At 39.4% G+C, this 13,585-nt stretch overlaps 1 protein-coding gene across 2 annotated transcripts; it reads right to left on the bottom strand.

Moving 5' to 3' along the window:
- Positions 1 to 696: 696 nt before the first annotated feature.
- Positions 697 to 12,454, bottom strand: LOC139949934 (F-box only protein 16-like). 2 transcript variants are annotated; one of them, XR_011787596.1, is made up of 9 exons: positions 12,196 to 12,454; positions 11,082 to 11,117; positions 9,237 to 9,443; positions 8,035 to 8,199; positions 6,050 to 6,261; positions 4,813 to 4,963; positions 3,828 to 4,029; positions 2,452 to 3,341; positions 697 to 2,415 (listed from the first exon to the last, which is right to left on the bottom strand). XR_011787596.1 is itself a non-coding variant. In XM_071948520.1 (8 exons), exons 1-8 carry the CDS (start codon positions 12,304 to 12,306, stop codon positions 3,280 to 3,282), a joined length of 1,146 nt encoding a protein of 381 aa, XP_071804621.1. In that variant the 5' UTR covers positions 12,307 to 12,454; the 3' UTR covers positions 697 to 3,279. The 2 variants fall into 2 exon arrangements, 1 of the variants encoding a protein (XP_071804621.1); XM_071948520.1 differs by having other exon boundaries at positions 697 to 3,341.
- Between the last annotated feature and the right edge of the window lie 1,131 nt (positions 12,455 to 13,585).

The following is a 13,585-nucleotide window of genomic DNA, read 5'->3' on the forward strand; positions in this document are numbered from 1 at the left end:
CATGCAGGACTTGCAATTACAAGGTTGTGGGTTGTCGTCTTACTGGATCACAATTTCTCGATTGGTGCAAATCATAATCATAGACATAAAAACAGTTGTCGACATAAAAAGTGAATTGGTAACCAGCAACGGAGAGCTGATGGTAGTATACAACATTGTGAGAAACGAATCCCTCTGAAGTAACGTAGTTTTTGAGAAAGAGCCAAAGATTTCACAGGTTTTTTTTATTTTAGGCCGCGTCCAGTCTAATGGATGAGCAGTTAATCTGCCAGGGGTAGTCAGCAGCAGGCCACTGTTTGGACTCAAAGAATTATTTATGAGATAAAAGGGCCCAATTTCATAAAGCCTGTAAGCACACAAATTTGCTTAGCATGAAATTTCTTCCTTGATAAAAACAAGAGTACAAACCAAATTTTAGTTTGTTTGCTTATCCTGAAAATCACGTGGAAATTTGGTTGGTAATCCTGTTTTTATTAAGGAAGAAATTTCATGCTAAGCAAATGTTCGTGCTTACATGTTTTATGAAATTGGGCCCAGGTGTTAGATGAAAATTATGTTTCTAGCCTCATTCTTTAATGGCATTTTCTCCCGTAATATATTAATTCTAATGCGTAGAAAGGCACATCTTAATTTGGCCTTCCTTTGGCCTTAAAACTAAACAAATGTATTTATAAAGAAACATTGTAACAATTCGAATGTTTTCAAAGCTGCTTGTTTTAATCTTAAAATCCTGTTCCCAAAACAAACCTCCAGATTTACACGTGGTCAAAAGGCCAAGTTTTACTCTGTGAGACAATTGAAAAATAAACCTCGTTTTGAAAATAAAAATTTAAATTTATACAGACAATTAATATTGCAGTATTTTTTTTTTAAACGCCTTTTTAACAAGAAGTGTTTTTTTTTTCCATTCTAAATGCAATGTACATGTACTACTTTTCAGGTACTAAATTTTGGTTGAATTTATACTAAATATCATTCTTTATTATCAACATAATTATTACCCAGTTGTAGGTAGATCCATAATTAAGCAATTTTATAAACTGCAAGTCTCAAACAAATTTGAATGCTGGGAGCCATAGGTGGACATTTGGGTTCCCAAAGGGCTTTGAATACATGCTTACACAGTCTACTATGGTGTGGGTGGGTTAAAGACCCTGGACACTATTGGTAATTGTCAAAGACCAGTCTTCTCACTTCTCAACATATGCATAAAATAACAAACCTGTGAAAAATTGAAGCACAAAATTGCGAGATAACTATGAAAGAAAAAACACCCTTGTCACACGAAGTTGTGTGCTTCAAATGCTTGATTTTGTGACCTCAAATTCTAAATCTGAGGTCTAAAAATCAAATTCGCGGAAAATTACTTCATTCTTAATAACTACGTTTCTTCAGAGGGAGCCGTTTCTCACAATGTTTTATACTATCAACAGCTCCCCATTACTTGTTACCAAGTAAGGTTTTGTGCTAACAATTATTTTGAGTAACTACCAATAGTGTCCACTGCCTTTAAGTTCACTATAAAAGAGACTGTTGGGTACCAACCAGTAAACTGCCCTCTACATCAACACCCAAATAGACTGCTCCCCTGTCCGCAAGACAGGCACTGGTTTTACATGCCTAATGATTTCATTGGATAAACTTGCAGTGACATACATTTAAGCTTTAAATTTCTGTGTTATGATTGGTCTGCTCCGAAGTGACATAGTTTGTCAGCTACACCAGCAGTTAACTGTACTTTTCCTAAATATAAATATACTTTTCCTTCCCTTTGAAAACATATCTCAATTTACAGCCATGATGTCTCTATACAGCCCTTGAAACCTTAAAAATAAATTACCGACCACAATTCCCATTATTTAAATAGAATCATATTTCAAGTCATATAACATTATGAACATTATTTGTATCAGTCTTACCTTTTTTCCCTTTAATTGGCAAAATAAGGTTGTGGCTGATCAAATGGCTTCAGCCGTAGCTATTGCTATTGCTGAAAAAAATTCTGCTGATTTCCCCAAATGACCCGATTAGCAGACGCATGGAGTCCCTTGGGGCACTGGCTGAAAATGCCATGAAATCCTTCACACTCACAAACCCATCGCAAGCTATTTGTGACCAGGGTATTACAGCCAGCAGTATGCTGTGCTTTATGGGGAGCCCTAAGCCCACCATTGGTAAATAAGCTGAACCACAATATCGACTCCCTGCTCTAATAATAATAATAATAATAATAATAATAATAGTAGCTTCTTATATAGCGCTTAGGTCCGTCACGCAGTGACGCTCATGGCGCTTCAACATTATTACCCCTGCCCCCGATTTCACCAAGCGCTGTGACGCGTCGCAAGGGCGAGTTGCGACCGGTTACACGTCGTAAGTTGCGAACTCGTCGCAGCCGCGTAGTGTCTTATAGGTCTGCGACGCATCGCAAACCCTACGATACGTCGCAACTTGCGATGAGTTTCGTGAAATCGGGGGCTGGTCACTTGGCCTTAAATCATTCCTTAAACCATCTCAGCTCCCTGGGGAGTATACAGCCTGTGCCGCCAAATATGTAGTGCAATCAAAGCTAATCAATCACAAGAACCAACTCTGCCCTCACAGGTACCCATTTAACCCTGGGGGGAGAGAAGCAATTATAGTGAAGTGTCTTGCACGACCGGGATTCGAACCCACACTCCGCTGAACAGAATCACCAGAGATTGAATTCGGTGCTCTAATCCGCTCGGCCACGACACCCCACACCCTCTATTTTGTGGTAGACATTTTAAGCAGTGTTCTAGGTGCTCATTAGCCATACTTAAGTACCCAGTCATCAGCAAGCGAGTAAGATAGGGCAACATCCTCAAACCTTATAGTTAATTCTCAACACCAAAGCCAGTTCACACAAGGTGAGCACAGTTGGAGTTAAACTTGTAGTACATCGGCAGGCATCAGGCCTCGAAATAATCCACTGTCACCCACAGCAAGTGCCGTGGTGCCCTGTACTTTTGCTGTGGTGCCCTGTGCAAAGTTCATGTACAAGTTTACATTTTCCTCATAGAGGTGCCCCCTGGTGACAAAGTGGAGTGGCAGAAGCGCAGGAGAGCTGAGAAGAGCAGCAATTGAAAGAGAACAGGTGATGGCGGTGACCAGGAGTGCGCCCTGAGGACGAGGCGGCCACGGGCGCAGGCTTTGTCAAATGATGACAAGGTGCCCCTGACAAGTGGGAAATGGCTGTGCCTTTTCAAGAGCAAAGTTCAAAGCCTGAGGTATAGTACCCTGACTGCTACATGTATATCAGCCTTCATCATCTGAAGAATCAACTGGTTGCCAGCCTCTTGATTGGAAAAGTTCTCCTACTGTGAGTAAAAAACAGAAAAGTTGAATCAATAATTTACCCGATCAAAATAACATTTGTTTGCGTAACAAAGTTGGCATAAAGTCGCAATTTGACACTGGATGTTACAGCTTGTCCGACAATGTTGATGAAAATGTTGATAATTGTGAAAGACCCCTTACTATAATTGCTTCTCTTCACCCAGGGGTGTAAATGGGTACTTGCGAGGGTAGAGGTTGATATTGTGTATGAAAAAGCCTTTGGAGCACCACGGCAGCTCGGGGCTGTATACTCCCCGGGGAACTGAGAAAGATTACAGGAAGGTTAAGGCCTGAAGTTTCAAAAGGCAACAAAGGCGATTGCCTCCATACCCCCTTGAAATGCTCCAGTAGAAATTAACAATTTCCTCACAGGGTGCCCTTTGAGAAATGCCTTGGTGCCCTTGCCCTAATGCACAAATGTAAAGGGCATCAAGATGCTATATAAGAGCTAGTTATTATGAGCATACCTGGCAAGTCTCTCTCATTCCTCCTGACTGCAGCCGATGGACGAGGGAGGTTCTTAGATAGAGGAGGAGGGCGTCTTGAGGCATCTTTTCCTCCGATAGTATCTGCTGTGACCAGCATCTCTGGAGGTAAGTTTTCCGTGTTCTGTGCCCACATTGGTCTGTCTGGCAATGTACTGGAGGGTTTTTCTTCCACATTTACATTCTAAAATAGATAAAAAACATGATTGGTTTGGAAATTATTTCTGTTTTGTTAGCTTGCTAACGAAATTTGGAGTGCAACGTAAACATAGGGTAACGAAAAACCCGATCCAAAACCTGCATTTCAAATGGTAAGAGTCTGAAACTCTCTTTTTCTTTCTCATTGAAATGATCAAGATGGTTCTAAGGTTTTATAAATTTGTTTTTTTGCAAAACTTAAATTAAATTTTAGTGGCAAGCACAAGTTGAATTATATTGACTTAAATGGTGAGAAAAAAACACATGTGACAACAGTTCAAACAGTAAAGGACCAGTCACACTGCGGCGATAACAAAAACGATACTGATCACAACGCTGAGAGAACGCATTCTATTGGTTGGATTGCTCCGTGCAGAATACGTGCATGTTAATTCAACCAATCAAGGGCTTGTATTGTTAACGTACTTGTTTTTGTTCTCATTATCGAGGCCAGTGTGACCAGACTGCATATCGGTAATATTTAGCATTACAAAGTGGTACTCCATTAGGTGAGACTGAACAGCAACACAGACTAAAGCGAGAGTCGCGTGAACAAAAACAACCAACAGTTTAAGTTATGAACACTGGAAAAGGTAGGTTTTCAACTGAATTTTGATTGTTGTACATGTGGTTTATTTTCTGAGTTCAGTAAGGAGTCTGTCCCAAAGCGAGCATGGTGATAGACCAAATCTTAAGAACAATTGACCTCCCCAAGACTGCAGAGAATGTTTGATCTGGAGGAGTTTTTGGTATTTATTGATTAGCTTACCGATGACGACTTTGCCTTTTTGAGTTTGTACGCCATACTGACAGACCCTGGTGTCTTCCTGGCTGCGGCTGATGGCTCCTTAGTCAAGTCGGTTGCCGAGGCGGAATTCCTTCTTTCTCTCATCTGTTTATTCTTCTCAAGTCTTTTCTGTCTGGTAATGAAACAGTGAAGTAAAGTAAATAACAATAATAATAATCAGTTTTTCTATAGCGCTTTTCAAACCCGAAGGGCGTCTAAAAGCACTTCTAACATTATAACCCCTGGTCACTGGGCCATTTACATGATATTTATTCCGTAAACTATCTCAGCTCCCTGGGGAGTATCCAGCCTGTGCAACAAACATGCGCTACTAAGCTAAATCTATCACAACAACCATCTCTGCCCTCACAGGTACTCATTAACACTGGGCGCTGGGTGGAGAGAAGCAGTTATAGTTGTCTTGCTCAGGGACACAAGTGTCACGACCGGGACTCGAACCCACACTCTGATGAACAGAAACACCAGAGCTCGAGTTCGGTGCTCTTATCCGCTCGGCCACGACACCCCGCGGTCTGTCCCAGGCTAATATGGCTCAATAGGTCGGTGTTTAAATCTGGTTTCATTGGCATTAAAAGACCGAGAATATTTCTATCCCCCTCTATTTCTATCCCAGTCCATCGCATGTTCTCAGCTTACTCTCCAGCTCTCAATGGTACCATTTCAAATCCTGGGTGGAGAGATGCTTTGATAAAGTGCCTTGCTCAAGGACCCAAGTTTTGCAACTGACTAGGCCAGGATTCAAACTCACATTCTGGAAATTATGGAACTTAACAGGGCTCGAAATTTAGTCACTAAACTAGGCCCAATAAATTATCTGCCCATCTAAACTTCTCTGTCTTCTAAGTTCTAATCTGTACTCTCTATTGTAAAGTGAAGTTAGTGTCTTTTTCCAATCAACTAATAAGGCCAAAGTATTAACACGCAATCAAGAGTGTGTATGATATTTATTACAGAATTGTAAATGATTTTGGGTTGAACAAAGATAAATTGACTGGAGCAGGATTTAAACAAATGACCTCCGGGTTAATGTACCGGTGCTCTATCAACTTAGCCATCTAGCCCTATATTGGCAGTCTCCCTATTTTGTCAATGTCTGAGTTGTAAATGGGTACTCGGGTATTTTGAATAAATAATTGAATTATGATTGGCCAACACATAATAGGGCGAGGCTTGTTAGATTGTCCTATTGGTTGAGTACCTTTGAAGGAGAATCTCGTCTGGGTTATCTAAGTAGTTATTTCTCTTGATGTCGTCAGCGACCGGTGCCGATGCTCTCCAGGGTTTGTGATCCAGTGGCTTTGGGGGTCGACTCTTTAGTTTGGGTGTGGTCCTCTTACTACCCTTCTCTGCTTTGGAGTTGTCCGTAGCGTCACCATTTAATTGCGTGCTGGTAGCTGGAACTGTAGACTCCTGAAAAGAAAGCGGTCAAACTTTAAAATACAGTTGATGATCAAGTTTAGCCCGGCATGGTGATCAACCCCATTAGCGTTTTTTGAGGCATGATGGACACAGTAGGTGTGCACTGTTTGACTTGGGTGTATACAGAAAAATTTACCCAAATCTAATAGTGTCAATCATCAAATGTTTAACATCTGCCTCTAGCTGCCGGGCAACCTCGGTAGTCTAGTTGGTAAGACACTGCTCTAGAATTGCAAGGGTCGGGGGTTCGAATCCCACCCGAGTAACATGCCTGTGATATTTTTTCACAGGACTTGGGAAAGTACTGAGTATACAGTGCTAACACACATCGGTGTATGGGTAAAAACCAAAAATTAATATTCTTTATCCCCGATGCAAATTTAACATCTATTATATCGTTGTGGTACCCGCTGCCAAAACATAGGATTCGAACTGCCTCTAGCTACCGGGCAACCTCGGTAGTCTAGTTGGTAAGACACTGCTCTAGAATTGCAAGGGTCGTGGGTTCGAATCCCACCCGAGTAACATGCCTGTGATATTTTTTCACAGGACTCGGGAAAGTACTGAGTATACAGTGCTAACACACATCGGTGTATGGGTAAAAACCAAACATTAATATTCTTTATCCCCGATGCAAATTTAACATCTATTATATCGTTGTGGTACCCGCTGCCAAAACATAGGATTCGAACTGCCTCTAGCTACCGGGCAACCTCGGTAGTCTAGTTGGTAAGACACTGCTCTAGAATTGCAAGGGTCGTGGGTTCAATCCCACCCGAGTAACATGCCTGTGATATTTTTTCACAGGACTCGGGAAAGTACTGAGTATACAGTGCTAACACACATCGGTGTATGGGTAAAAACCAAAAATTAATATTCTTTATCCCCGATGCAAATTTAACATCTATTATATCGTTGTGGTACCCGCTGCCAAAACATAGGATTCGAACTGCCTCTAGCTACCGGGCAACCTCGGTAGGGTAATTGGTAAGACACTGCTCTAGAATTGAAAGGGTCGTGGTCCGAATCCCACCCATGTATGCCTGTGATATTATTTCACAGGACTCGGGAAAGTACTGAGTATACAGTGCTAACACACATCGGTGTATGGATAAAAACCAAAATTAATAGTGCCAATCATAGCATTGTGTCGACCATATCTCACAAAGGCTTATGGTCTGAACATTCAAGAAGGAAATGACTGAAAACCTTTTGTCTCTGCCTTCTCCTTTTCCCCAAAGATTTCCACTTTTTAAACTGCCTCATTCACTAATTACTTATTTTAAGTTATCCTTTTCTCAAGTTTGATCTTGTCCTCTGTGTTTTCATCTTCTTCTGGTCAAAGTGTTGAGCTAGTAAACCCAATTGTGTAATATATTGAGCAAAAACAAATTATGTTCGAATGATGACTTTTCATCTGATATAATACTTTTCAATTCTATTAAAATCTTGGTTTGCATGTAGTAGTCCCAGCCTATTTCTATACCATCCGCCCAGGTAATAGTTAATAAGCAGGACAGTTCTTTTCAGAAATGAGAAGTCTCCCGAACACCCGGACAATCTACTCCGCAGTAGTAGAATAAAGCAAGATAGTTCTCTGAGAACAAACTCTACCTGGCAAGTAGATACACACATAGTGTTACCGCAAACCAAATATATATATTAAAGTCTTGTTATGGATCAAATAGGCCCTTATATCTGTTAAAACCAATTATTTCTGTTTCCTTTTCTTACTGTTTTTGAAGATTTGCTAGCATTATATACCTTTGGACCAATGTAATGCAAGCTCCGGACGTTCTCAAGGTAATGCCTCTTCCATACTCCAGCTTCATAGGGACTCGGTGAGAAGGACAGGTACCAGCCAAGTCGGAGGGCTTTAGGCATCCAGATCTGATCTAACTCCGTTAAGTACTTCCAGAACCAACAAACCTAAACAACAAGAAAACATAATCATCTAAAAGAAGCTGCTTCAGAGAAAAACGATGCTATACGACGTCACACTCTCAAAATGGAGGCAGATCATTGGACAATAGCTGTTCTCTGTGCGTAAAAACGTGTGTGTGTTCTCAGCGTACCTGTAGCGTTACGCATTATGCAACCTTGGGGGAGCTTTTGATTTCTTACACAAAACAGAAGTGCGCATAATTTTTGGTGTCAACTCTCTTTTGTGTATGTTTGTATAAGATTGTGACACCCAAAATGACACCCAGGATAGGCACATGTGAGTACGCTGTGCGTATTGAAAGGGGTCTATAGGGCTAGAAATTTGCTTGCTAAGCAATTTCATAAAGCTGTTATGAGAAAAGAAGAAATTACTGCTTAGCAAATGTCTTTGCAAAGCAAAAGATGAGTGGATGGAAAATAACTTCTTTCTCAAACCTATGTTACTTCAGAGGGAGCCATTTCTCACAATGTTTGATACTATCAACAGCTCCCCATTACTTGTTACCAATAAAGGTTTTGTGCTAATAATTATTTTGAGTAATTATCAATAGGGTCCAGTGCCTTTAAGCAGCTAGACCACTTGCCACAACATGCCTAGTAGGAGATTTAAAGACAGTGTACACTATTGGTAATTGTCAAAGACCAGTCTTCTTACTTGGTGTATCTCAACATCAGCATAAAATAACAAACCTGTGAAAATTTGAGCTCGATCGGTCGTCGGAGTTGCGAGATTACTATCAAAGAAAAAAACCCACCCTTGTCACACAAAGTTGTGTGCTTTCAGATGCTTGATTTTGAGACCTCAAGTTCTAAACTTGAGGTCTCAAAATCAAATTCGAGGGAAGTTACTTCATTCTCCTAAACTAGGTCACTTCAGAGGGAGCCGTTTATCACAATGTGTTATACCATCAACCTCTCCCCATTACTTGTTACCAAGTAAGGTTTTTTGCCAATAATTATTTTGAGTAATTACCAATAGTGTCCACTGCCTTTAACAAGCTAAGAGCCGATAGTTTACAAACCTGTGCACAGCGACATAAACTTCTCGGATCCAGAAAGGAGAATATATACAAGCAAATAGCCCTGGGTAACTCTCTAGTGAAGTCCTGCCGTACCACTGGTAGTTTATTAATCACAATCTGCTTCAGAAACTGTAGCTGGCCGAGGCTACATCTATCTGTTACATCCACGATGGCCGCCCTACGCTGGCTATCTGTCCATCTATCAAACTATAACAAGAAAATCAAAATTGGTTAAAGTTAATTATAAATGCACATTCTTAAAAAGTGTGTAATTATAATGATTTTGGGAAAGTGTTTTGCCAAAATTAACACGAGCTTGACAGCAGATCATAATGATCAAATAATTACATTTTTAATATACAATTGTGTAGCCATAAGCAGTGTTGATAGTGATACTTCTTGAATGCTACAAGGGCAATTGAATCAAAATTTGGGCATAGTGGGAAGGGAGAAGGGGCGTTGTTGTAATTTGTATGCCCCCTTTTCTTTCCCTAAATGCCTTTCGACAATTGAGAAAAATCAGCCAGGCGGGAATCGCAATAAGGTCTATTACCTTAGAAACTCAGACAAATTAACAACAAATCACAAAAGGTATGTTTGTAAGATAGGAAAAGAAAATTGTATTAGTACTTGTAATTGGAGTTTTGTGAACAGAAATAACTTTGGAAAACAACATTTTATATATGCCAAACAATGGAGTAATGGTACAATGTAGTTTGTCTGCTATATTTAAAATCCGACCATGGCCTTTTGGGAATTTGTGATTTGATATTTGATAACCAACATACAGATCCTTGTCATTTGATTGGTGGAACTTACTTCACGTGACATTCACTATTACTCCTATCCACACCGGCGATCAAAAAGATCTATTCGTCTACGGGGAATAGCATTTCCCATTCAACAGTTGGGATCATCCTTGTTCCCAATGTTTTTGAGCAGTACAGTGCCGCCGTGCCGCTGCTAAAACAAAGGAGCACCTGTGCAAAAGGTTGTGATCCGATTTGTGCATTGTTGCCGCTAAGCGGCGCGATATGATTTTTGGTTGTCAGTAATTTGTGTGATTTTTCATAATGTTATACTTTTAAAATACATCAAATGACAAGGATCTATATCAGTTATATAAAACAAACATTGAGTGGCATTAATTCGTGGAATGGAAGAAATATTATCGCTCAGTAAAATTTGGACTGTTCCATTTCACTCGGCTTCGCCTTGTGAAATGGAACAGTCCAAATTTTACCTTGCGAATATTCCTCCCATTCCACTCTGAGCCACTCAATATTTGTATATTTGATAGTATACAAATATTGACTGCTTCGAGTGCTATGGTTAAAACTATGACTCCCGAGGTGATCCCCGGAGCGTTCTATTTTCCCGAGGCGAAGCCGAGGGAAAATAGAACACTCCGGGGATCACCGAGGGAGTCATAGTTTTTAACCATTGCACGAGTAAAAGCAGTCAATATTTGGTTTATAACACCCCATACATTTCTAAATACTGTACTGTTATTATTAAGTTACAGACCTGAATGCTACAATCCACGGACGACGCGAATACAGATTGCAAACACTTTTACTTACTGTGTTGCATGTAGTGTCGCGCAATCCGAAATGGTTACAGACTATTAATTTATCATCCCAGTATACGCAACGGACGTCTGGGTACTGCACGCCATGTGCTAGTCTGTTGGACTAGCGCATGGCAAACCGACGCTCTATCACACGGCCGTCGTCTGGCAAAACTAAGACATGTCATGTGACGCGCTCTAAACCAATGAGCAGGCAGAATACTTGCAAGGGGTGTTATAAAAGTGAATATCGTGCATTCAGTATTTCAACTCACCCATTTTTGTAAGACTTCTTTCCTTTCTTCATAAACCTGGATATAACAAAGGAGAACAAAGTGATGGTCTTTATAATTAACAGATTATGAATTAGGCCAGTGAGTATTTTTTTCCCCAAAGTGCCTGAATCAAGGACTGTGAAAATATCTAAAGAAATACATTGATTACCAATGTTTTATCAAGGACTGTGAAAATATTTAAAGGGATGCTGCAGTGAATTAAAATAAAACAGTTAATTTTGCTGTCATTTATTTCTGATATATGTATTGAACCTCAATAAAATGTGTTTTTTGTTTTCCCCGACATATCTCACTTGCGTAATTAGCGAATAAGTCATGCCCCCCCTTTGTGGATTGTTACTGCCCCCCTACCATCGACGTCACGTCGGGAATTCAAACATATCGACGGCAAAAAGAGTCTGGTCCCTAACTACACGCGCCTAGGTACCAGGCCACACAGTGCACACGTCTCTATATGCACACAGCCAGGGGGCCCGACGGCTCGGGTTCTCGACATGACGTCACGTTTATGCCCCTTTTAGGGGCGGGGTGGGTTCCCCTAATCTCTTGAAAACCATTTTTAAAATACTTGCGCATTTAATAAAAAAAATAAAAAAATATTTCAGGTTTAGAAAGTCATGTTTATTCTTTAATCGTTTAAATTATTTAAAAAAACACTGCAGCCACCCTTTAAAGAAATACATATGATTACCAATGTTTGTCAAGAATTGAACACCACAGGATTCTACTAGTAAACAAAATGAATGGGTATGAGGTAAACACATTTTGTGTCTTCAAGTTTAAAAAAAGGTTTATTACATGATGCTAAAGGATAAATATTATAATGAAAACAAAACAGGCCTACGCTAATAATAATTTTACAATTTCAAATTCAAAATGTAGTCAGTAGCATGAGTAGTTTGGGTTTTTTTGGTGTTTTTTTTAGAATAGGATGGTCTTCCAAGAATATTTCATTATAATATTTTAGATTACAACAACTGACAATAACCAGCAAGGGCAACATGGAATAAACAATGCAATTAACAACGGTACAGCAGCAAGTGCTGTACTATAATACTAATTAGCATAAACAACTAATTAATTGATACTGTACCTTGTCATTTGTTGGGTGATGATTCATAGGCGTCCATGCACTAAACCGGATTTTCGAATCCAAATTCTTCTTCTTATTTTCAAGCCTCTTCTGATCCCCAGACCACGCCATACTTGTTGATCAAGTCGTACTAAGGTTGATCCTAAATATAAAAACAGGAATATCTATGAAAAAACTGTCTCCTCATATCGAAATTTGGAGAAATGTATCCATGAATTACGGGTTGAAACTGTGAGTAAACCGTATCCAATGTACACAATTTGCTGCGCGCCGGATCTCAGCTACTTTAAACCCATTGATTATAGATGAAAATATTGTTAGATTTTGTATGGAGCGCTGGTTTAGCAAAACTGTATAAAATGGACTTATACATTGTAGTTTATTACTTCATATTGTATTACTAAGTCTAACCAACCCAATTTATTGCTTTTGATGAATGGATTATTTCAAAATAATAAAGATGTCACAATCTGAACAGTAGATTGAATTACATCTAAACTTACATAAATTCAATAAAAACTCTTTAGAAAGTTCCATCATAACTGGTTTGGGGCAAGCAATTATATAGAAACAGAGATAAAGATTTTAGTTTAAATGTGTGTTTATTTGTTGCTTGGAAAACAGGTGAGCTTCAAGCGTGCTGAAATTGATATACTACCATGTGGATAACGTTGCTGTTTAATGTCTGTGTAAGAAAAAATAATCCTCAAAAGTCATACAACAAGTCACAATTTTATACAGAGAGTGATTATCATTATTATTTTATTTGCCATAACAATACAAAACAAAATATAAGCCAGTATACCCCGAGATGGGCAAGGGACAACAAAAGCAAATACATACTATGATCCGTAGATCTGTTGCCCCACATCTGGGGTACACAATAAAATTAATAAAGATTTAACAAGTACACAAAGCATTAGTAAAAGCAGATAGTTACACAGCCAATAGTATAATATAATAAATATCTTACTTCATGCAGACTATCGGGAGGATGGAGGGTTATGATTATTGCAACTGCCTTCAGGCTTGGACAAATAAAGTACTCAATCCATTTAAAACTATCCTCAACTTAAGCGCTTAGTCGGAAGGAACCCAAATTGAGAAAGTATTTCTTTGTAAGTGACTAAACCCTCACATTTTACATTGTTTATGCAATGTGGAAAAGAGAGAGAAAACAACGGTACCAACGAAGTTGTTTTCATATAATGTGGAAGTTTTTGGTTTGTAGTGTGTATAAACTTTATAATGTGGTACAGTTCTTGCAGATCACGATTTGTTTTGTGCAGTTATTTTTTGATGCAACCGACGCGCCATAAATATTTAATGGGACGCAAACATAAAATTAGTCCATATCTTGTAGATGGTACAAAGAAGCTTCACCAATATT

The sequence above is a fragment of the Asterias amurensis genome, chromosome 17, assembly GCF_032118995.1.
Source record: "Asterias amurensis chromosome 17, ASM3211899v1".
NCBI lineage: Eukaryota > Metazoa > Echinodermata > Asteroidea > Forcipulatida > Asteriidae > Asterias > Asterias amurensis.